Raw genomic sequence first — 23,927 nt, forward strand, 5'->3', positions numbered from 1 at the left:
GAAATCAAAATACTAATATTTCCATGGGTTGAAATGAAAAAGTAGCCACTTGTTTTCCAGTCTCTAGAAAAGGAGACGTGGCTATTCTAGGAGCAGAGCTTTCTAGTTCAGGTTGGCAGTGGGAGAAAAGTCTCAGCACAGAGAACTAGGGGTGACATGACAGCAGTGTTCCAATATCTCAGAGGTTGCCACAAAGAAGAGGGAGTCAAGCTGTTCTCAAAAGCACCTGAAGGCAGGACAAGAAGCAATGGGTAGAAACTAATCAAAGAGAGAAGCAACCAAGAACTAAGGAGAACTAAGGGTTTCCTGCCTGAGCAGGGGATTGGACTAGAAGATCTCCAAGGTTCCTTCCATCGTCATCTTCTTCTTCTTCTTCTTCTTCTTCTTCTTCTTCTTCTTCTTCTTCTTCTTCTTCTTCTTCTTCTTCTTCTTCTTCTTCTTCTTCTTCTTCTTCTTCTTCTTCTTCTTCTTATTATTATTATTATTATTATTATTATTATTATTATTATTATTATTATTATTATTATTAATATTATTCCTCTTCTTCTTTTTCCTCCTCCTCCTCCTCCTCCTCCTCCCATTCTAGCCTTGGCAAAGGAGAAGATACATTAGGAAGGAGATCCTCTGCATGTTTTCACAGCTGAACTTTGGATAAGGAAAATACATGTAGAGAAGCAGATTGCTTTGACCCCAGGTTTCTACCTTTAGGCCTTTGCTTTCTCTCTGTTATTAAATAGAAGTCATCCAGCTTGGATGGTGGCCTTTCAGTCAGAATGACTTTATTTACTTTTTTACTTCCTTAATCCCTGAGCCTAATGTGGGAGACATCAGCTTCAAAGAGAAGAATGGACTATTGCTATTTGGCAGTATCTTATTACAAATCTTCCTGAATCTAGGGAGAGCAAAATTCCTTTTTCTAAGATAAAGGGCTCTTCCCCACCGCCATGTTTTTTGTTTGCTTGTTAGATTTGTTAAGGCTGCCCAACTGTAGAAAGATGTTAGTGTGTTCTCCTCCTATCCTTAAAAAAAATAGGTCAGTACTAATAGCATTGCCCCCCAGCTTCTAGATTGCTTAATCTAGGGTTTGAATAATGCTTCTGTTCTAACAAGTTAGCCTACATGTTTTTTCAGGAAACTGTAATTTTAAAACAGGAAAGGTGACTTATATCCGTTCTTGGTGATTTAATTTGCCTTGATTGAAATTAGTCCATTTTCCTGCTCAGTAACTAAACTTGTATTTGGGAGTTCTGTCTGGTAGATTTAATTCAATAGTTATCTCCTCTCCACCCATCATCTCGACTATCTTCTTTTGAGAACAAAGTCTGAGGGATACAAGTAAACTTCTTAAATAAAATCCTAATAAACTTTCTCTGTCTTTAGATCTCTGTTTCTGTATAATAATCTGCACAAGAGCTAATTCAAGTTAGCAAAATTTCGTTGATATAGTATTAAAGTAATTCTCACATACACTCATCATATAACTTACTGATAAGCTGTTATAATGATGGATTCATATATCATGCTAGGTTATTTATTTGTATGCTGTCTATTCCTAAAGACTTAGACAGGTTCAGGATTTAAACTGGAGTAAGGGAAAGACGTCATGGAGAATATTTTTGTGGTTGCTAAGAATTGAAAATGACTTGATGACATATAATTAATCAATAAATCATGGGAAGCAAGACAGATAGCATTGTCACTCCAGGTATTTAAGAAGTGAGTGCAAATTGTGCAGGCTAATGACCTTTAATAAAATGTGATAGTTGCAAAAGATGTTATCAGACTCCTGAATTTCTGCAAATATCTCATTAAGAAAATTTCCTTCTTACTGATATGGCTAGCCTAGAAATAAAAAAACATCAGAATAATTACTTCAAGTATCCTCTCTTAAGTTGAACATGTAAGGTTGGCTCTCTTTCTCCCCTTTTTAAAAAGGTATGTCTGCTTTGTATAACAGGATTAGTTTGGAATTAACAGAATAAGAGTTATATTTTAATTTGGTTAAATTGAACAATTTATTGGTTAGATTTATTGGTTATTTCCAGGCTTCAAGATTTCATTCTAAAAGATATTTTAAATTGGCAGTTTGTCAGATTATGATGGCCAGTAGCTAGATAGATCAGAGTCTGTGGTAGATTTCTTGGTCATCTGCATTAGTTTGTCAAGGATTTCCAAATTATAATAGCACTAATGGAAAGATTTTTTCTCCCTTGTCTAAACTGGGTTGTTGAGATGAAAGAATGCTTGTTTGGCCAGGTCTATAAACTCATTTTTGAGGCTGAAAATAATTCCTATGTTGCCACCATTTAATATTTGGTTCTAGATGGTCAGTTCTGTAAAAACAGAATTATAGAAAAATGGTTATGTAGCTATCAATCCAGTCCCTGCTAGATACAGAATATTGCAAACTAAGGTTTGTCAGTGTTGTAACCAAAGTTCACGATACTTCATCAAGATTGGACTGCCTTAAAGATTTCATTCATTCAGTAACAAATTTTATCATGGTTCAAAAATATCCAAAATACTCCATTTGGAGGGTTGGGATTTACTTTTTGGATGGCATGTAACCAAATTCACTAATTCTATAGAAATTGGAAAGAGCCCACTGGTCATTCATTCATTCATTTATTTGTATCAACCTTTATTATTTTTTACAAATAACTCAAGACGGTGAACATATCCAACGCACCTTCTTCTCTTATTTTCCCCACAACAACAACCCTGGCAGGTGGGTTGGACTGAGAGAGAGTGACTGGCCCAAAGTCACCCAGCTAGTTTCCATGTCAAGCTTTAAATGCTGCTGTACAGAATTTGACTGTCTTATGTGTAAAGTATGATGCCTGTTTAGTAAGACAACACAGTAATTGTTTGGACAACCTGAAATATTTAACTTTAAAAAATTGAAGTTACTTATTCTGCATGTTTTTGTAATATTCTTAATAAATAAGATGTAGCTGGCTGTTTTGTTTGCAACTGACTCACGTGTATGCTACTTCCTCCTAGGAAATCTTAATAAACTAGTCATCGACATCTACCAAGGCAGATGGTAATACCATATATTAAAGGGAAACCAGGGGAGGCCTCTGCAATATCTAGGGTAATAGATAGCAAGATAATCTATTTCTGAGACTTAATGTTACTGGAAAAGAGGTTTAGATGGTTTTATAATCTCATTGTTTAAGAATATCTATAGATCATTTATATTTCATTGACACCAGAAATACCTATGTGATAGTAATTAGTCCAGTGGGGCTTTCTTCAAGTCCAACTGATCTTAATCAAGGTTCATTTAAGGAGCCAAGCCTGCTAGACAAAACATCCATTTTAGTCCAGTCACTAGCCAAGATAATATTAATAATCGTATCTCCTAATTTTATATTGCATGAATAGTCAAGATGTTAATAAATTGCAAGTATTGTTACAATATACTGAGGACTGTTTTGTTCTTAATGTTTTCCAGAGGTATTGTAGCCAGCATTTTAGTTTTTTTGTGTTTTGGAGTCACTCAAGCAAAAGATGGTCCATTTTCAAGACCCCATCCAGGTAATCCAAGTAGCCCATAGCATTAAAATAGACTGATAAAGTAATCTTATGTAAATTTTGAAAACTGTCCTCTTTAATATACCTATCAAGATTTCCTTAATAAAATCTGTCGTAGCATTTTGAAAGTCCTAAAGATTCTATATGTACTAGTTTAGCCTTATGCCCAACTATAATATGTCTACGTTTTTCTTTTTTATTGATTTATTCTGCTAGCTTTCTGGAGGTTTTGGCTATGCGTCAGTGTTGTCTATGAGCTTTTCCTCATTTTCATACTTTTTCAGGTAAGGAATTTAAAGTTTGTATTTTAAAGAAAAACTTAAAGATAAAAAAGTAGAGAGTATAGTCATCAGCTTCACTTCTTACCATGAAAACATAAGTAACATCATTTCAATAGTCTATCTGACTATTGTTATTATAATACCTCCTCCCCTTTTTAATATAGTTTGGTTAACTCAAGGCAGTAAACATACCTAATACTCTCTCCTCCTATTTCCCCACAATAAAACCCTGTGACAGAGTGACTGGCCCAAAGGTTACCCAGCCAGCTTTCATGCTAAGGTGGGCTCAGAACTCATGATCTCCTGATTTCAAGGCCAGCACCTTCACCATTACACCAAACTGTCTTTCCAGTATTATAGTACATTATATAATGCAGCTTTCCCCAACCTAAGCATCTTGTGGATTTCAACTCCCAGAATTCTCAGCAGTGGGTTTGATTTAATCTGTTTGGCAGTAACTCTGCAGGATATTGGCTTGAGGTCTTTCTTATATCTACTGAACTTTCTGTAACTGAAGATTCCACAGATTTATTAATCTGGACCTTCTACAAATAAAATGGTCATTTCCTGTTTGCAATGCAAGAATCAAAATTTTATTTTAACTTCGTTGTTTTAGACATGCTTGTAAACATTCAAGCAACACTTTTAACTTATATCTTTCTTTGAAAAGTTTAGGATGGTTTGCTTTCTGTACTGGGACAAACCATTTAGCTAGTAGGATAATTGTTCTGCTGAAAATTTTTAGCCCTTTTTCCAGGTTTCAGTTCATCCTCAGAAGGAAAAAAATTACATCAATCTCAAACGGATAACAGCTAGTTTCTCTCTCTTTTTCAAGCAGAAGCAATGGCAATGTTCATATAACTTTTTCACTGGGTCATGGGTCAAGTTAATTTGTCATATGATTACCAAACCCCAGACAAGATCAGGGAGGGTCACTTCAATTATGATACAGCTAATGTGAATTTTTAGTGAAACAATTATTCTTGGAAAGTTTGGAAAAGCAAAAGGCATATTTTCTTAGGGATGGCCATAATCTGTAGAAAACTGATAAAACTTTGATTTTAAAAAAATTATAAGAACTAAATGGACATTAACAATATGCATGAAGCAGAAAAATGTTTGAAATGAAATATTTAGAATGGCTTGTTAGAACATGGAATATAGTATGTTCTGAATGAACTTTGGTCCAAAAGAATAAAATTTGAAACATTCTAAATTTTCCTTCATAAATACAGAATAATCTTATTCTCTTACTTTTTTCATCCCAGAATTCATCCCACAATTGCAAAAGTAGATTGTATGGTAGTTCACGATGAATGCTACTTGGCACCCAAAGCAAAGACAATTTTACATTGATCTTAAATATAATAAACAATGTTTTTATATTTTTTACAAGCATCCTTTCAGATAATGAAAAAAATAGTTGAGCGTACTTTCTGCAACAAGTGCCCCAGCCAAATAACATTTCCCAACAAAGAAGGAACAGTCATCCACAGAACAGTTCCAAAAATATACTTCTCCAGCTATTCAGTTGTACTTTCTTCCTAATACTTATGTGAAGTACACTCATATATTTGGCAATCTAATAAAGTAGAATATTTGTAGCTCAGGTTGACATGAAGGGTCCTTGATGCTCTCTGAGCATCAGTTCAATCTTGGTTTGATCAGATCAGAGAATCTTGCTCCTCACCAGTCTGAGGAGCAAGATTCTTTGATCTGATGAAACCAAGATTGAACTGTTTGGCCTCAATTCTAAACATTATGTCAGGCACCGTTGATCACCTGTACAATATCATCCCAACAATTAAGCATGGCAGAAAATCTCCCAATCCAGATGTGCAAAGCTTGTTGCGTCATACCCCAAAAGACTTGAGGCTGTAAATACTGCCAAAGGTGCTTCAACAAAGTACTGAGTGAAGGGTCTGAATGTCAATGTGCTATTTCAATCTTTTCTTTTTAATAAATTTACAGACATTTCTAAAATTTTGTTTTCATTTTGTCATTATGAGGTACTGAGTGTAGATTAATGAGAAAAAAATGAATGTTAATAACTGTAGAATCAGGCAGCAACATAACAAAATTGAAAAAAGTAAAGGGGTTCTGAATACTTTCTGAATGTAATTATTTGACATATAGCACTTTTTTTTGCACATCTAGGTATTTGATTGTCCCTCAGCTATATTCTCCTTCTGTTCTCAGATAGCCCTAGCCAGTATAAGCAGAGATTGAACCAATATGTTGTTTTATTGGCTAATGCAGTCTTGAATTCTTTGTATCTGGATTTTTTTTTAAACAAGCCATTTGCAGGAATATGGGGTAGTTTGAAAGAATCAAATGAAATAAGCCTAAGACAAGTATCCAGAATAGTGATATCTTGTTCCTAGTTCCACACAAAATATGGCTGTTTCAAACTTGGTATGTTGTATATGGTTTTTTCCTAAATACCTAAATTTCTTTCTTCAGTTCTTTTTAGGGTCTGGATAGCCATTATATATGTATATTTTTGGGATAGCCATTATATATGTATATGCACATTTTTTTATATTGCCAATTTAACAAATATAACTTTTTAAAAGAAATGTTGATGTTCTTGAACATGTATTTAATTTTGCAGACTGTACATGATGGAAGACAGTTTATGAAATTTATTGATCCTAATTTAGGAGTCCCTTTGCCTGAAAGAGACTATGGTGGAAATTGCCTTATATATGACCCAAATAATATAACAGATGCCTTTCACAACATTTGGGTAAGATGCCAAAATGGAGAGATTGTATTCATTTAATAATATTTTATGTCTTAGGATTTTGTACTTCTTTGATTACCATGGATGTCTGATAATTGTTGCCTAATCCAATATCAGTTATTTCATAACTAAGAGTCTGTCTTCAGTGATTCCATCGATGAGGTCCAATGCATCTTTCTGAGAATTTCAGTCTTCATTTCTTTAAAAGCAAATTTTAACTTGGAGGACAGACTGCAGGTAGACCTTGTTTAGTGACTGCAGTTGGTTCAACAACCTGGTCATTAAGTGAAGTGATTGCTATGGTAAGTGAGGACCTCTCTGAGAGAGAGATGCTGTGAAGATCACTGATTGTTGCTGTCTCATTTAGATAAAGTTCTCTCACATAATGGCCTGTGCTTGATTTATCCCCCCCCCTTTTTTTTTTGCTCTCCTGCAGGGTGGAGAGATTGCTTAAATAAGATATTTTTTCCTGAGCTGCTTCTCAGTGTAGGATTTCCTTAAAAAATGTTAACTACAAGTTAACAAGATCACTGTGACCTTTATTAGTTGAGTAGAAGTCTCCAGGCCTCATAGCTGCTGCGTGAAACTGACCAGAGCTTAATCAGTTTCACATTAAAGGCTTTTTAAAATCATATCTCAGAGTGGAAAGCATTCATTACTATTGTATTTGTGAATGGTTGTTATTCAAAGTGGTTGTTAAATTTTACTTGTAGTAAAATTTTGAAACCTGTGTCATTTCCTACGCATAGGAGCTAAGATATTACTGCCTTGCATATGGCTGTGTTTTTTGTTGTTGTTTTTGTTCTTTTTTTATAATTAACCAAATGCAGAACAAAAATAAAAATGTTGTCCAATGTTATTAATTTATGTATAAATATTGTTACATTGAATGTGGATTTTTGTAATGCAAAATGTATGCATGTTTCTGTAACCATCTACTAATCTGTGTAGTAACTTAATCATGCTCTCCATTCCTCCATAATTGTATATTAAGAGTTGACTTAAATTATTTAATTATTCCCACACTTTTAAGATAAATTAAAGGAAATCTATATCTGTTATCTGCAGTTGTTAAAATCCATCTTTCTAGACTGCAGTGTGTTGGCTGTTGAGTCTATAAAAATGTGAATTACATAATATTTATTTTATGAAATAAAAAGCTGGTCCAAAACATTGATGCCTGAGATCTAAAGAACAGATTGGGACTCATACTGTAGACTTGTGGCTCAAAGGTACAAAGGTTGAAAGTTAAGATAATCATGTTTGTTTGAGGTTTTGCTGGGTTGAGATATACATAACAGCAGAATTTAACATCTCAGGAACATTATATGGTCAGATATTGTATTATCTAAGATAAGAACACATTTTTCATCTTCCAGATGAAAATTGAAAAAAGAACAGTAATCTTTTTGTTATCTGGTTGATGGAAAAATATATACTATACATTACATGTGAGATGTAAAATTTATTTTTTTAATAATTTAACAAATATTTTTAAAACATCGAAGATGTTTCATGTTGCATATGGAAATATATGCTTCAGTAGTCATTGTCATCATTTATATTGATTTACTTTATTACATAGAAAGTAACTCTAATCTGTATAATCTACTTGAATTACAGGATAAACTAGATGGATTTGTTCCTGCTCATTTCCTTGGTTGGTACTTAAAGGTGAGAATTGGCCCTTTCTTTGCTTAATTACTTCCTATAATTCTGAACTCTAATTGGTTGGCAGTACTTCAAGTGCTGCTTATTCTTTATAATTATCACTGGTCATCAAAATTCTTTTTAAAATAAGTTTCTGACAGTAAACCTCTGTTTTACTGTTGAATAGCTTTAAATCTTAATCAGTTAAGGTATTAAGCTATTTTTTTAGCTATGTTACGATTAAACTAATAGACAGATAAATGCATCACTATTTCCCTCTTAATATACAAAGTATATAATGAACAGAGAAATGAAGCAGTCCTGCTTTGTAATTATTGCTAAGAAGTTGTTGGTTGTGTATTCGTATCTTTTGTCTTGATAATTACTCAAATTTATTTTAGTCTTAGAACGTCTAGTCATTATTAACTATAACTTTGTAATGCATCTATGAAGGCTCCTCTAGTTGCTTTTGCTGACAGAAAAACCAGTTCAGGTATACAGGTAGTCCTCGACTTACCACCATTCATTTAGTGACTCTTTGAAATTACAGTGGCACTGAAAAAGTGACTTATGACTGGTTTTCACACTTGCCACCATTCAGCATCCTCGTGGTTACATGATCAGAATTTGTGTCGGTTCCACGGTCTTGGGATCATATGATCACCATTTGTGACCTTCGCAACCAGCTTCCCACAAGCAAAGTTAATAGGAGAAGCCAACTCTACTTAATGACCAAATGATCCACTTAACCACTGCCATGATTCACTTAACAACTATGGCAATAACGGTTGTAAAATGGGCCAAAACTCACTATCTTGCTTAACAACAGAAATTTTGGGCTTCATTGTGCTCATAATTCGAGGACTACCTGTATGTATAGTTCAATTGAGTAATTTAAGTTCCTGCTTGAAAGTAAACTCAATATTTTGTGCTACAGATGTTTTTGAGAACCTTTGTTCTCATCTTCAAAGGACTACTGGAACTTGGTGTTCTATCTACAATATATTATAAGCAAAGGTGGAGAAAAAAATAATTTGATTCACATTTTAACACCAGCTTTCTTAATTTATACTTCTTCACTTAATACATGAATCAGAATACTATTATCCTTTGCAATCAGAACCATGCATATAAAAATGCAAATAATTGGGGAAAGTAGCATTTGAAAACCCCTTTATGGATTACTGCCTTGTCATGGCGAAGGGGCTTGCGTAACTCAATGAAGCTATAAGCTATGCCGTGCAGGGCCACCCAAGACGGACAGATCATAACAGAGAGTTCTGACACTGGAGAAGGAAATGGCAAACCACTCCAATGGCAGAAAGTGAAGAGGAGAGTGCAAAAGTTGGCTTGAAACTCATCATTAAGAAAACCAAAATCATGGCATCCAGCCCTCTCAATTCCTGGCAAATAGATGGGGAAGAAATGGAGGTAGTGACAGATTTTATTTTTCTGGGCTCCAAGATCACCTCAGATGGGGACTACAGCCAAGAAATTAAAAGACGCTTGCTCCTGGGGAGGAAAGCTATGGCAAATCTAGACAGCATACTAAAAAGCAGAGACATCACCCTGCCAACAAAAGTGCGTATTGTCCAGGCCATGGTTTTCCCAGTTGCAATGTATGGCTGTGAAAGTTGGACCATAAGAAAGGCTGAGCGCCAAAGAATTGAGGCCTTTGAACTATGGTGCTGGAGAAGATTCCTGCGAGTCCCTTGGACTGCAAGGCGTTCAAACCGGTCAGTCCTAGAAGAGATCAACCCCGACTGCTCAGATCCTGAAGTTGAAACTCAAATACTTTGGCCACCTAATGAGAAGGAAGGACTCACTGGAGAAGGGCCTAATGCTGGGAAAGATTGAGGGCAATAGAAGAAGGGGACAACAGAATGAGATGGCTGGATGGAGTCACTGAAGCAGTAGGTGTGAACTTAAATGGACTCCAGAAGATGGTAGAGGACAGGAAGACCTGGAGGAATGTTGTCCATGGGGTCGCAATGGGTTGGACACCACTTCGCAATTAACAACAAAAAGCATTTGAAAAACACTGGCAAGGAAATTGCTTAGTAAGTTTATTAAATGATATGTTGCATTGCACATGAGAATGAATATTGATTTTTATTTTAAATATCATAAATTAGTGCAGATATATAATGCTGGAAAACAATGGTAAGCATTTACTATTCCTATTCACAAGTTAAATGTCAGTGAGACATTTTTTCTTCAATATTGGGTAATGCAAATTTGGACTAATCTGCAGAATAATTTTCTTCTTTCATAATTTGCTTAGACACTAATGATTCGGGATTGGTGGATGTGCATGATTATCAGTGTAATGTTTGAGTGTCTGGAGTACAGTCTAGAACATCAGCTTCCAAATTTCAGTGAATGCTGGTGGGATCATGTAAGTATTAATTACTCTCTTTAATTGTTTGGCATATAGTGATGCAAATTCATTTTTCAAAAAGTCATTCATAGGGTTTAGTTACCAATTAAATATGAATAACTTTGGCAAGAGTAATTTGTTACAGAGTCTTTTTTCTAGGGACCATCTAGCATTGAACTCTGATATCCTCGGATTCATGAAAATGATCTGCAATTTCTTTTATTTCTAATTTTATGTAAGATACACATGAACCTGAGAGCCAGTTTGGGTAGTCCCCAACTTATGATCACAATTGGAACCAGAATTTCAGTCACACTTTTGTCATCACCTGACCAGACCCGATTTGACAACTATTACTTTTTTTTTTTGGTGGTGGTGATTAAATCAGTCATCATGCTTGTTAAGAAAATTATCTGGTATTAAATAAATAATGCAATTGTTAAGTGAATCCAGCTTCCCCCATCAATTTTGCTTGTTGGAAACCAGCTGGGAAGGCTACAAATCGTGACAACATAACCACAGAGTTGATGCAATGGTCGTAACTTCAAGGACCAATTGTAAGCCACTTTTTTGCAGGACTGTTGTAACTTCAAACTATCATTAAACAAATGATCATAAGTCAAGGACTACTGTAGTAGTTAAGGCATCTGTGAATTCTAATCTCACCTTAGACACAAAACCAGCTGGAGACCTTGCGCTAGTCATTATTTGTATGTTAATATAACATTACTAATGAAATTTATAAATAAAAGTTTAATTTTTGTTAAATGATGCATTCTGAACTGAACAAAAAAAAATCAGCAAGGAAAGAATCAAAGATGAAGTGAAATGGGCAAGGAGAGAACAGATTATATGTCTTGACAAAAAGTGTTAGACCAGTGGTTCTCAACCTGTGGGCCGGGACCCCATTTGGGGTCAAACGACCATTTCCCAGGGGTCACCAAACAACACAGTCCGCCATTTTTTCCCCCCTTTTCCTTAGCTGTGCTACTCCCTTTTATTCTATTGGCTTTTGAAAGCCAATAGAATAGACTCTCTTGAATAGAGTCTAATTCTATTGGCTTTCAAAAGCCAATAGGAATTGTCCAGGCTGTCTCTGCCCTGCTGAGCCCGCCAAAAGTCCCATTCTGCAAACGGTGCTGCACCAGTTGAGTAGTCCTCGACTTACGACCGGTTGAGTAGTCCTCGACTTACGACCGGTTGGGGGGTCGTGGCATTAAAAAGGTTGAGAACCACTGTGTTAGACCAACCCAAATTTCGTAACTAAAAATTAAGGACATATATATCTTAGCTGGTTAATATAGAAAATAAACTGACTAATAGATGGAAAACTGAAAAATGAGTAGGATGAAGTTCTTTTTATCATTTTCTGTTGAGAAGATATGCTAATTCTATAGATGAAATCATTTTATGGGCTAAGAAGCCGTCTGTTTTGCCAAAATATTGGTTATATATAATTGATATTTTGAAGTGCTATTTAGTATTTTATAAGGGCTGTGTGTGTGGTATGTGTGTCTGTAATGTATGCATAATATGTATAGAAATTGCAGCACCATTATTGCTATAGTCACAGATTGTGATGGATCATTAAATTATTATTATTATTTGTAGTGGATTATGGATGTAATCTTATGCAATGGACTTGGCATTTACTGCGGAATGAAGACTTTGGGCTGGCTTTCTTTGAAAACATATAAATGGCAAGGACTTTGGAATATTCCCACATATAAGTATGTTCGGTTATAAAATTTTATTTCTAAGGCAGAAAAATGCAAATATTATAACTTTTATCACTTTTTATCCTAATGAATCCTAAATTGCTTAATTTGAAGTGAGGTATCCAGTTTATTTGGATACAGATAGGTTTTAATCTAGGATAAATTAATAATTATAATAGTTTCATAAATATTATGAAATGAAATATATAAATAAATAGGCTAATTATGGATTATTACTATGTATACAAATGTCTTTTTGGGTAGAAATTTGAACATAGTTGTGTAAAGTATCGTTTTATTTCTTAAATTACAAAAATACTTCTATATACTCCCAAATCTTTTTTGTTGTTTTGTTTTTATATTTTAGTTTCTGCCTTACTTCTGGGTTGTTATTTATGCTATTTTAACATTTTCAGTGTTTTTGTTTATCACACTTTATTTAATAGAAAGTTTTTAAAAAATTAACATGAGATATTTTTAATTTCCCCTCCAGAGGTAAAATGAAGAGAATTGCCTTTCAATTCACACCATACAGTTGGGTTAAATTTGAGTGGAAGCCAGCATCCAGCCTTCGCAGATGGCTAGCAGTGTGTGGCATTATTTTTATTGTAAGGGTAATTTCTTTCAATGAACTAATATAAGTATTTCAAATAGTTTTTATTTTCAAAATACTGTAAACAGATTTCTTGCTTTTTTCCCACAGACACCCTAAGTTTGACATAATAAAAATACAATTTATCTTGCAGAATTCCTGCTTTCGTGCCAAGAGCTAAGTAAAGAAAAGGAAAGAAGAGGTCATGATAGTCCCCTTTAATTTAGAAGACTCTATAAATACTAAACGATATATAAATTGTATAGGCTAAGGGATGAGTGTTCACATGCAAGAAACACATTTTATTTCAGTATCTATTATACTGTAAGAAAATGATTCCCTGATCATACAAACCACAGGAAGTAGAAACCCTCCCCACCAAAAGCAGTTCGTTCACATGTGCACATAATTGGTAGATAGGAAAACTGGTAGGGAAGAAAATGTAATTCTGACTTTGTAGTTAGAGACAAGACTGTGCTTGGTATTCTCTGTTTAATCAAATGCAAACTTTCATCTGGGGAAAAAAGAAAGGAAGTAAAGAACATTTTTCTGCATTTGTCAAAATTAGTCTTCTTGAATGATGATCTGATTTTATTGCTTGAATACATTTGTTTTAAAGTTTGATCTTTTGAATCTGTATATAGGAAGTGACTCTTAAAATAGTATGATTAGCAGGTTAGAATCACTGAGATATTCAGTTTGTAACTTTGTATTGAATAATTATGTTTATTCTAACAATTCACTTCCATAATTTTGAATACAGAACATCAGTAATTACTGCATGGACAACCACATTCTCATTTGGACATTGTAGTACCTGGTCATTTTATCAAATTTCCATTCTATAATAGATAACAATAGGGAAACAGCAGCATCCAAGAAATAGGGGGTAATGACTAAAAATACAGTTTCATTTCTTTAAATTGTTTATGGAAACACTACTTTGTTAACTTTGATAGTATTTCTTTGGCAAGACATTTCATGCATTCAAATTTATACACTTTGAAGAATTGTGACCTATTTTAGGTTTGAATAACAGGAAATCTCCTAAGTGATTGAATGGTGTGTGTCAGTTTTTATTGGCAGAGTTGAACACATTTTACTTGAAATTTGTCCTGTGGATGCCTCCAGAACACTATTTGGTCCTGCTGCGACTTGTCTTTTATGTGAATGTGGGAGGAGTAGCTATGAGAGAGATCTATGATTTCATGGATGATCCGTAAGTTATTTTTCTTATTTAAACTCAGTTGCTTTATTTTTAGAACTGGTGATGTTTCCTGCAAATTGTTGAGAAACATTGTTCACCAAAATAATGAATAAATCTATCTGTTATTTCAAGGAAAAGCATACTATCTTTTTTTCCAGGCATCAGATATATAATGCTTGACAAATTAACATTTCTGCTTTATTATAACATTACTTTGCCGCATGCCATTTTCAAACATACAGTAGTGCACAACAGTTGGAATGAAGTTTATGATTTGGACTAATTCGAATGCAAATAGTTTTTGCAAAGGAAAATTTCAGATAATGTTTTAAAAGTAATGTCATAGCCTGAGGATGTTGTTAAATCTGGATTTAGCCTAAAGTATTTGTAATCTTGGTTTTCTGACACTATAAAGACACATTACAGTTATTCATATTTTGTAGCATTATGGCCTCACTGAGCAATGCATGAAGTAAACACCTGCCTGCTTATTATTTGTTGTTTGTTTGTTGTGTTTATCAAACACTAGAACACAAATCCATCTAGTTGATTTTTGTTTTATTGTATTTTTGTTTTAAGTTTAGTGATAATGAAGCAAACTGATTGACCCCACAACTTTTCAGCATACTGTTTTATCTCTGACCATTAGAGAAATGTCTGTATTTAGTATCTAGGATTCCAATACTTTATGAAAATCACTTGTTGGTCTTTGATTCCTAGAGCAGGGAAGAATGGCTAAAGATGATTACTTTAGTTGGATTTCAGGATATTGAGCAATGGCATTCAGACCATTCTCTGACCCCCTCATTTTGGACCTGCTGATATGGAATATACTTCCTGCTTCAAAGTAGGAAAAGATCTCACTTCTTACTAGAGAGCTTCTCCCCTTAATATTTTGGTTCATGTTTCGTTCTTTGTGTTTGAGTGGAAAAAGAATCTGTCTTTTATTCTTTTGCCCTCTGTTCAACCACATGCCATAACATTGGAAAAGGGAAGCTTCATCAATCTCAAACACCTCATTACCAATTGACTGTATTGCCATTCTTTGCCAATAGAAGATATGGAAATCAAAGGAAAAGATTCAAAAAAATGATCCTATATATAACAATTTCCTAACTTTCTTAATTTTTATTATGGAGAAAGTGACTACTGATGGTATTTCCCAGTTCCACTACAGCAGGCATGTCAAACTGCCGGCCTACGGGCCAGATGCATCACGCCGAAACTGCACCCACCCCATTGCTGGCAATGGAGAAAAGGTTCCAATACGTCGCGCGATGTCACGTGATGCCGCAAGTTTGACATGCCTGCACTACAGTTTCAATTTCTGCACAAATATAAGAATCTCCTCAGTCCTACACTTCTTAATAGAAGGAATTAAAAGCAAACTGTCTATAGAACTGTTCCCTTATAAAACATACATAAAGGTATATTTCTGTTTCTGAGTATTTCCAAAGATTAATGAAGATTTTTTCCCCTTCCAGTCTCATACACCATTCTGTTAGGCGGTCTAAGGGTTTATGTAACTTATTTTTAAATAAAAGACTACGTTCAGAGGCTAAACTGCTCATTGAATGCTCTGCAAATGTTCAGATATTCAGATACACCACTATGCAGACTTTTCATGATATGTTGAGAGCTATGGGCCAGGGGTTATTTTGGAAGTGGGGTTCAGATATTTTAAGGGGAAAATGTTTCAAGTATTTTCATTCTTTTTCTCCTTCAAGCCATATTTCTTTGAAAAATGTACAAGAAAGGGGCTCAAGGCCTTGGCTTTACCTATTCTGGATGGGCTCTGATGATTGTAAAGGAATAAGCCAATAAGTCATACCTTTTTGCAGCCTGTGTCTTGTTTTCTATGTTGCACATAGCTGATAGAATAAGAGTGATAAAAGAATATCCCCACCATTAAACCAAGTATTTGGTTTGGTGATACAGAATACAAGGTCATATTTGCAGAAATGTGACAATCCAGTTCAGCAGGATTCTTGACGCTAGGAAATAGATTAAAGGGCTGTAGGATTAACATTCCTTGCTGTAGCAGTTGCTATTGTTTCCAGCATTCCTTCATGTAGATTTTTCCAGGGTGGTGGTTTAAAACAACAGAAACTAGATATGGTACAGAAAAACTACTAGATACTAGATGTAAAAACAGGGTCCAAAAATACTTGATTTTAATAATTTTCTTAGAGCTGTCCTTCACCCATCTTATCATAAGTCTGCTTTGTAGGTATAGCAAAATGCTTTGCCAAATTCTTCATTTATAATTAACCATGCAGAATTGATGTACTTTCTCTTCTTTATTAAAAAGCTAAATTATAATATAATAATATTGCAGCACGGTGAATACAGTGGTACCTTTGTACTAAACAGCTTTGGAATTCATTAAATTTGGTACTCAATGCATTTTGACATAATAATTTTGTCCCAATATTCATTGTTTCTTTGGTACTCAACGCACAAGCTAAAAATTGTCAGTGTTGGTTCCCTGTGACTCACTATATTATTCTTTATCATACTCATTGTTTGTTTGGTACTCATCACACTTCCTGGAATCGATTAATGATGAATACTTAGTAACAGTTTGTTCAAGTGTCTGTGGAACCTGTTTGTTGTTAAATCCCCACCCACTTCTATTTTCTTTCTTTCTTTCTTTCTTTCTTTCTTTCTTTCTTTCTTTCTTTCTTTCTTTCTTTCTTTCTTTCTTTTCCTTCCTTCCTTCCTTCCTTCCTTCCTTTTCCAAGACACTGACCACAGGCATTTAGAAACAGCTCTCCATGGAGCATCACTCCCTCTTCTAACTTTAGGGAAGGAATTGCTTTTTTCCTACTGTTGTCAGCAAAGAAGTACAGGATGGGCCAGAAACCATTTCTCCCATTAATCATATCTTTCTCATTAAAACTTCTGAGTATCTTCCCAGCCTCCCAATCTTTATGCTGCTGCAACAGCACCCATCTGATAGATCTTTGAAGTGTCTCCCCTCTCTGCCTCCTTCCTTCACAAACATCCCTATTATGAAATATGCACATATCCTGCTCAATCTTCCTAGCATTGTCCCTCTTGCCCCAGAACTTAAGCATGAAACCACCCAGAAGCATAGGGATTTTGTAGGCCGTGGCATGTTCGGAAGCGATGGGCGCTCACGGTTGTGTGCAAAGCAGGCATCCTTGCTACTCACACAGAAGCATCCCCTCTCCCTCCCTCCACCAGGCCACCAAGCTGGAAAGGTTGGAGACCACTGTTGTAGGGGAAGCCATAACTGCTGTCCAGATCTCCTGCCCACGTAAAAGATCGGCTTGTCATTTTGGAATGCTTTGGGGAATTAAATGTCCTTTGTAACTAAACCACTAGAACAAGGTTGGTTAATATACCGCATGTATATAAAATGTAGTTTTATCAACATAGAAATTTGGGTTACCATTCTGATCAATATTTGTATGATAGACATTTACTGTTATTTATGGGATAACATTTTGTGGACTCTAGTCCACTTCGTCAACCTTTTATTTCAGCCTTTGATTTTGGAGCACACTAGAGTCTGTCTGAAAAGCAGTTGCTTCTGAAGCTATTCTTCCTGGGTACAGTATAGAGAAGCATCTCAAGATAACATTTTGATAATATTACAGTGAAATTGAGATTAACTGAAGTAATTCAATTTAATCAGCAAATTTTCAAAATAATGCATGTTGTGGATTTGCCTTGTAAATAATATTTTGGATACAAATATATACATATATGCTATTACTTTTGTTTTATTGCAGGAAATTCCATAAGAAGCTGGGTCAGCAAGCTTGGCTGGTTGCTGCTATCACAGCTACAGAGTTCCTTATAGTGATAAAATATGATCCATACACTTTGACACTGTCACTCCCTTTCTACATTACTCAGTGTTGGATCCTTGGAATCATGCTCGTGCTTGCCTGGACAGTGTGGCGCTTTTTCATTCAGTAAGCAAAATTTGATTCTTGACCACCTAGCTAGGCCTGTAATCTTTAGGTTGTTTCTATGGGAATTTTCAAATACTATGGTATTTTCAAGATGCCAAAGTTGGAAGACTCGCTAATAGAAACTCACCTTCTTGTTGATTGTCAGGTAACCTTTTAATTAAGGGCCTTTAATACAGCCTTAATTATAACACTAGTTGCCCTATAATTCTAAAAGAAGCACTCTTTCGGTTCACACTAGATCAGACATGTCAAACACAAGGCCCGGGGGCCGGATGCGGCCCGCAAAGTGGTTTCATGTGGCCTGTGAAGCCATCCTGGAAACAGTGAGGAAACAGCCCCTGCTGCCTTGGCCCTGGCCCAGGCCAGTCGGGAGGGAGCCAATGTACAATTTTGTGGTGGCCATCTATGCTGAAACGCATTCAGTCTTAGCTCCACAAGGTCATCTGGAAACAGCGAGGAACCAGCCCCTGCCGTGTTGGCCCCGCCTCCTGGGTGCATGCTGGAGAGGTGTCACCCTTTGTGAGGAATGAAGAAATGCACCATCACCTGGAAGTGGCCAGCAAATGGCTCTGGCCTACTTCACATATCCAACTTGATGGGATCCGGGGGAGGGTTTCGGCAGGCAGCTGGGCACTCTCCTCACAGCGCCAAGAGGCTGAGCCGGGTGGCATGAATCTGATGAGAAGTGCAATGCTGCCTAGCCCCAGCCTGCCCAGTTTCAGCAGGCAGCAAGGTACAAAATTGGCGAGCTTCACACTGCCCTGCTTAACCTCTCGTTGTGAGGAGAGCGCCCCACTGCCTGTCGAGACCGGGCAGGCTGGGGACTGGGCGGTGTTGCACTTTTCGGATTCGCGCCACCTGGCTCAGGCTCTCGGCACTGTGAGAAGAGTGCCTCGCTGCCTGCCGAAACCGGACAGGCTGGGGGCTGGGTGGCATTGCACAGGTAACATTGACTCTCATGCTGCTCATGGCATCCCCCCCCCCAGAGCCTACCAAGCCAGATATGTGAAGTAGATGAGGGCCATGTGCTGGCCACTTCCAGGCGATGGTGCATTTCTTCATTCCTCACGAAGGGTGATACCTCCCCAGCTGCATTTCTTGCCTGTTTTTCTCCCTCCCTCACCTCAAATATTTTCCCACCACTCTGTACTTAGGAAGGAAAGAAGGAAAGGAGAGGGAGGGTCTGAGGAAAGTCCTGCCTTAGTCCTGCCCTGCTGCCCTTTCACAATCCCCCTGCCCCCTCCTTCTGGCCTATCCTGGGGATCTCCCATCCTATTGCCAAGGAAGTTTTGGATACAAAGCCGGGCTCCCATAGAGAAGGAATGGGCCTCCCTCTGACTTTGCCCTCGTACCCATCATGAACAATCTGGCTAAGGAGAGCAAACACAGCAGTAGCAGCTTGAGGTAAGTGCAACTGGGCGCCCCCTTAGGGAAGTGGGGCTGGGCTTGGTGCCGCGGGTGCTCGAGGGCCAGGCTGGGTGTTTGACCTCTGCTGGCCCAGGGCTCTGGGCAGCCCGCACCACCTTCCAGCCCCCCCCCCACATGGCCTGAGAGGAACAGTGAGGCTCCTCCAATGGACCATGCTTTGGCACTTGCCCTGATCCCACCCCTTCTGCCAGAGATCCTCAGATCTGTCCCACTCCTGCCCAGGCCCCCACAGGCATCATTGACGCGAACAGTGTAGAGCTGGCCACGCCCACCCTATAAGCCATATCCACTCCATCCGCACCCACCCAGTAGGCCACACCCACCCTGGCCACACTCACTTAGCCCCCCCAAGGGCAGCAGCAATGCTGATGCGGCCCTCAATAAAATTGAGTTTGACACCCCTGCACTAGATGTTATTTATTTATTTATTAAATTTATATGCTGCACATCTCATCAATAAGAGAGAAAGAGTATACCACAGTAACCACCAAAATGAAATTTCTTATCTAGAAGATTTTTTTGCTCTTTCTTATCGAAATAGATAAATGGACAGAAAGAAACCCCATGTTTGACAGAATGTATCCCATTTGTCTATGCTCCCCATCTCTGAGAAAGGAGGGCTGCAGGATAACTTGCTTTGGATTCAGTTTCAAGGTTCCACATAAACATATTTTGGGGATCATAACCCTTTTATTGGGATTAGCAGCACTGGATTCCAGGAAAAGATACAGCTGCTTAAAGGTATTGCAGAGGGATGCTACGTTCATCCTCCCACACGCCCTGAAGTACTTTTCTGGAGATCAGATCTGAAGTGCTGCCCAGACATTTCCGCTTTGTGTTAAGAAATCTCTGAAGAGTTGGGCGGGGCGAGGTGTTGTGAGTGGATCATCTTCTAGTTTGTTTATTTGGAAGGCTGTTTAAAACTTATAGCGCTTTTTAAATAGAATTAAGAGGTGCTTGATATTCTCAAAACGTAGCTTACAATTGTCTGAGAGAAATGAAAGCTATAGAGGTTTATTGCTTTTTGTTTTTAAAGAAAAAAACAATTCTTAACTTGCAATAGTGGTGAGTACTCCACAAACAATTCCATCAACAGACACACTGACCTACAACCAGCCTATGAACCCCTCAGGATCCAAATCAACTGCACAGCCAACCAGAGACAGCACCGACCTTCAACCAACCCATGCAAGCCTCTCTCCTCCCCAGCAGTTCACCTCCCATCGACCCTGACCTGATGTAACCTCCCCATCACAAGCCTCTCACTGATGACTCACACCTGACCCATCATAGACCCTCACTTGACACACCCACACCTGAAGCCCTTATAAACAGAAGAACATTGACACTGACATCCCCTACGCTCTGCCGAAGATGTTGCCTAGCCTAGTAATGAAACGTTTGGAAACCAACCCACAAGCTCAGAGAATGAACCTTCACATACACACATCCTAATTCTTAACTTGTTTTTTGTTTGTTTCAGTGACATCACCTTACGGTGTAAAGAGATAAGAAGGCAAAAGCAAGAACACAAATTTGGAAAGGAAAAGTATTTAAGCAATGGTGATAGACAATCTATACTGGTAAACGAATACCTGAAGAATAAACTAAGAGAGAAAAAACTTTGATCCTGAGTCATCAGTGAAGGGCTAAGAGGGTTATTTTCTTGATTTTCAAGTTTAACCCTCCCTCGTTTTGTAATTTTCAATGTTTTCTCATGTGTGAGAATCCTTTTGGAAAAGATGCCACTTAATCTCTTTTGAGGACAGTGTTTACAACTTACTGTAGAAGTAGTGCTTCTTCCACAAGGGAACCTCAAACAAACTGTGGTAAATGTGGGTGCCACCTGAGAAAGAGGATTGGGGAGGCTTTAACCAATTCAAAGGCTGCCTCCCCATTCTGGAAAACTGTTACCATTTGGGTCAACATGAACATGATGATTTATTTTATGAAATAAATCGGTGCACTGTGAAAAGCAGTTTGATGTTTTCTGCTGAAACTAGTTTAAGCTATAGTGATAATGTCCGTGTTCTTATGATTCATTTAACAATACAGAAAAGAGGGATGCAACTGAAGTATGAGAACAAACTGCAAAATTTGCACAGTACATTACTGCAGCCAGCCTTTGAAAGTCCTGAATTTAGCTGCCTGGATCTCAAAGCAAAGGTGCTTTACTTTGAACAACTGGCTACTACATTACACTCGTAAATACCTCTTTGTTGACTGTCTCTTTAGGAAAGGCATCTCTTTAGGAAGGATGCTGATTAGCCAAATAATGAAAATGAAGACAAAAAACGGTAGAAATGTGTCCTATTCTTAGTCATATGAGTCAAAGAGAACCTTAGTTTTATTCTTCTGCAAATAAGATACTTACTGTTCTTGCCAGGACTGTGTTTGGGTGTTGCTCTGTTGAATAAACCAAAATATATGATATGGATGTTCAGAATCATTTTTTTTTTAACTTCTAGAATAGGGATGGGCCCAAGTGTCCTTTCAGATATTATCAAACAGTTCTCATCAGCCCAGCTAGCATGGCTACCTAGGCTGGATGATGGGATTTGCCCATCTCTGTTGTAGAAATTAGGGCAGGAAGATTTATGGGCAAGTGGTATGGACATAATCAGCCACTAAATACTGATAGAAATATATTATCATCTCTCAAGCCTCTTCTAGACCAAGGGCAGCAGCTGCCTTGCTTGTCACATCCTCTCAAAATAATGTTTGTTTTATGAACATCTTGAATTGTTTTTGTATTTTTAAAACAGCTAGATCAATTTAACTTACACAGGTAACACTGATTTTTATCTTAACACTGTAATTGGATCTCAAATAATTAGACTAGGGGGAATTTAGTTTGAAATGTTTTATTGTTTGGACATGCATATAAGCTAAAATGGTGTATTTCTACTTGCCTCTTCTCCCTGTACGATCTCAAAGTGCCGCTACTTAAAGCACAGTGCACAGATCTTGGCTCCCTTTTATGATAATACTTGAACTGCAAAATAAGTCTGCCCTTGCCTTGTTTCCAGGATATCACTAATATTCTCCTCTTAAACAATGGACACTTTCAGGAAAAGAAAAAAAAATCCATATAAATGAATGTTGAAAAGCTCACCAGAAGCCACAGGTTGAAATTCTTCATTGAGTACCTAGTACATTTCACTTTAAGATTTACATAAGTCCTTATCTGTTTTGTACTAGTAGATTCTGCCCCCTTTGTAATTTTGTATTGTAAAGTCTTTCACGTAATTCTGGTGGTAACAAGTGCAATGGGGAAAAACTTGAAAATAATTTTGTTTGATTTGTTTTTTTGTTGAGGAAGTAATTGTGTAAAAACTGAAGTATGTGAAAAATACTACTTTAGTTTTCAAAATTGAAGCTGACTTACTCTCAAACCATTACTTTCATACTGATCTTTATGTTCTTGCAAATAGTCTGAAAATTATAATATGGCAAACTGAACAAATGTAATAAAAGAGTATTTGCTGGTATGCTTCTGAGTTATTTATTTAACTTTATTTGGGAAGGGAAGTGGTTCTCGTGCTCCCACCCATGTGGATAGTTTTACATACATACATAATTATCAGCTCAGCTTTGCATTGTTTTTTCTTCTACCTCACCATCACCAATTCATACATTATATTTGTTTTTTAAATTTCCCAGTTTTCTTTTTCAGAATCCCACCTGTCTTATTTCCTATTTAACACCAAACCATTTTAAGTACTTTATTTATTATTCTCATACTTGCTTTATTCTATACTGTATTATAATTGTATTATACTATTATACTAATAGTATATTGTTATACTATTATAATCGTATTATAATATTATACTATTATATAAGCTCCCACTATATTCAACAACCAGCCGTCACACCATATTTGTGCAAAGTATTCTGTAATTCAAACCTATTTATTTTATTGCACGTGTTTTCTAATCCTCAAATCTATAGTAGATGTTTCTCACATTCATACATTTCTTAATGACCTGCTAAACAGAAGGGAATCTTCTATGCATATTCTTGCTGACATAAGCTATACAATGCTTATATAAAGCTATACTGCACTTCCTAGGTTTTTTTTTTTTTTTTGCCAGTCTCTATTCATGTTGGAAGATTCTCTTTGTTAATATTTTTCCATACTGGATGTGTACTTTCTCTTCTTTGATTCAACTTTTATTTGTTCCATGACCATTATTTCCCAGGATCCATTCTTGACATTACCTAACATAGAATAAAAGTTGGAAGGGACCTTGTAGGTCATCTAGTCCAACCCCCCTGCCCAACAAGAGACTGACAGATGGCAGTCCAGTCTCTTCTTGAAAGCTTCCAGTGATGAAACTCCCAAAACATCTGAAGGCAAACTGTTCCATTGGTTGACTGTTCTCACTGTCAGAAAATTTCTCCTTATTTCTAGGTTGAATCTCTCCTTGATCAG

General features: G+C 36.8%; 1 protein-coding gene across 1 annotated transcript in view; it reads left to right on the forward strand.

Moving 5' to 3' along the window:
• Window positions 1-22,980, forward strand: part of PTDSS2 (phosphatidylserine synthase 2) — a 39,308-nt gene extending 16,328 nt beyond the window's left edge. Inside the window, exons 3-12 of the mRNA XM_039353252.1 lie at window positions 3,461-3,543; window positions 3,757-3,824; window positions 6,436-6,570; window positions 8,191-8,241; window positions 10,502-10,615; window positions 12,209-12,327; window positions 12,809-12,923; window positions 13,981-14,126; window positions 17,876-18,061; window positions 20,973-22,980. Of these exons, the coding sequence (XP_039209186.1) occupies window positions 3,461-3,543; window positions 3,757-3,824; window positions 6,436-6,570; window positions 8,191-8,241; window positions 10,502-10,615; window positions 12,209-12,327; window positions 12,809-12,923; window positions 13,981-14,126; window positions 17,876-18,061; window positions 20,973-21,117 (1,162 nt within the window). The 3' untranslated portion in view covers window positions 21,118-22,980. The remainder of the gene's footprint in view (window positions 1-3,460; window positions 3,544-3,756; window positions 3,825-6,435; window positions 6,571-8,190; window positions 8,242-10,501; window positions 10,616-12,208; window positions 12,328-12,808; window positions 12,924-13,980; window positions 14,127-17,875; window positions 18,062-20,972) is intronic.
• Window positions 22,981-23,927: the final 947 nt, after the last annotated feature.

Source organism: Crotalus tigris, unplaced genomic scaffold, assembly GCF_016545835.1.
Source record: "Crotalus tigris isolate CLP2741 ecotype Arizona unplaced genomic scaffold, ASM1654583v1 scf7180000018504.2861643, whole genome shotgun sequence".
Lineage (NCBI taxonomy): Eukaryota > Metazoa > Chordata > Lepidosauria > Squamata > Viperidae > Crotalus > Crotalus tigris.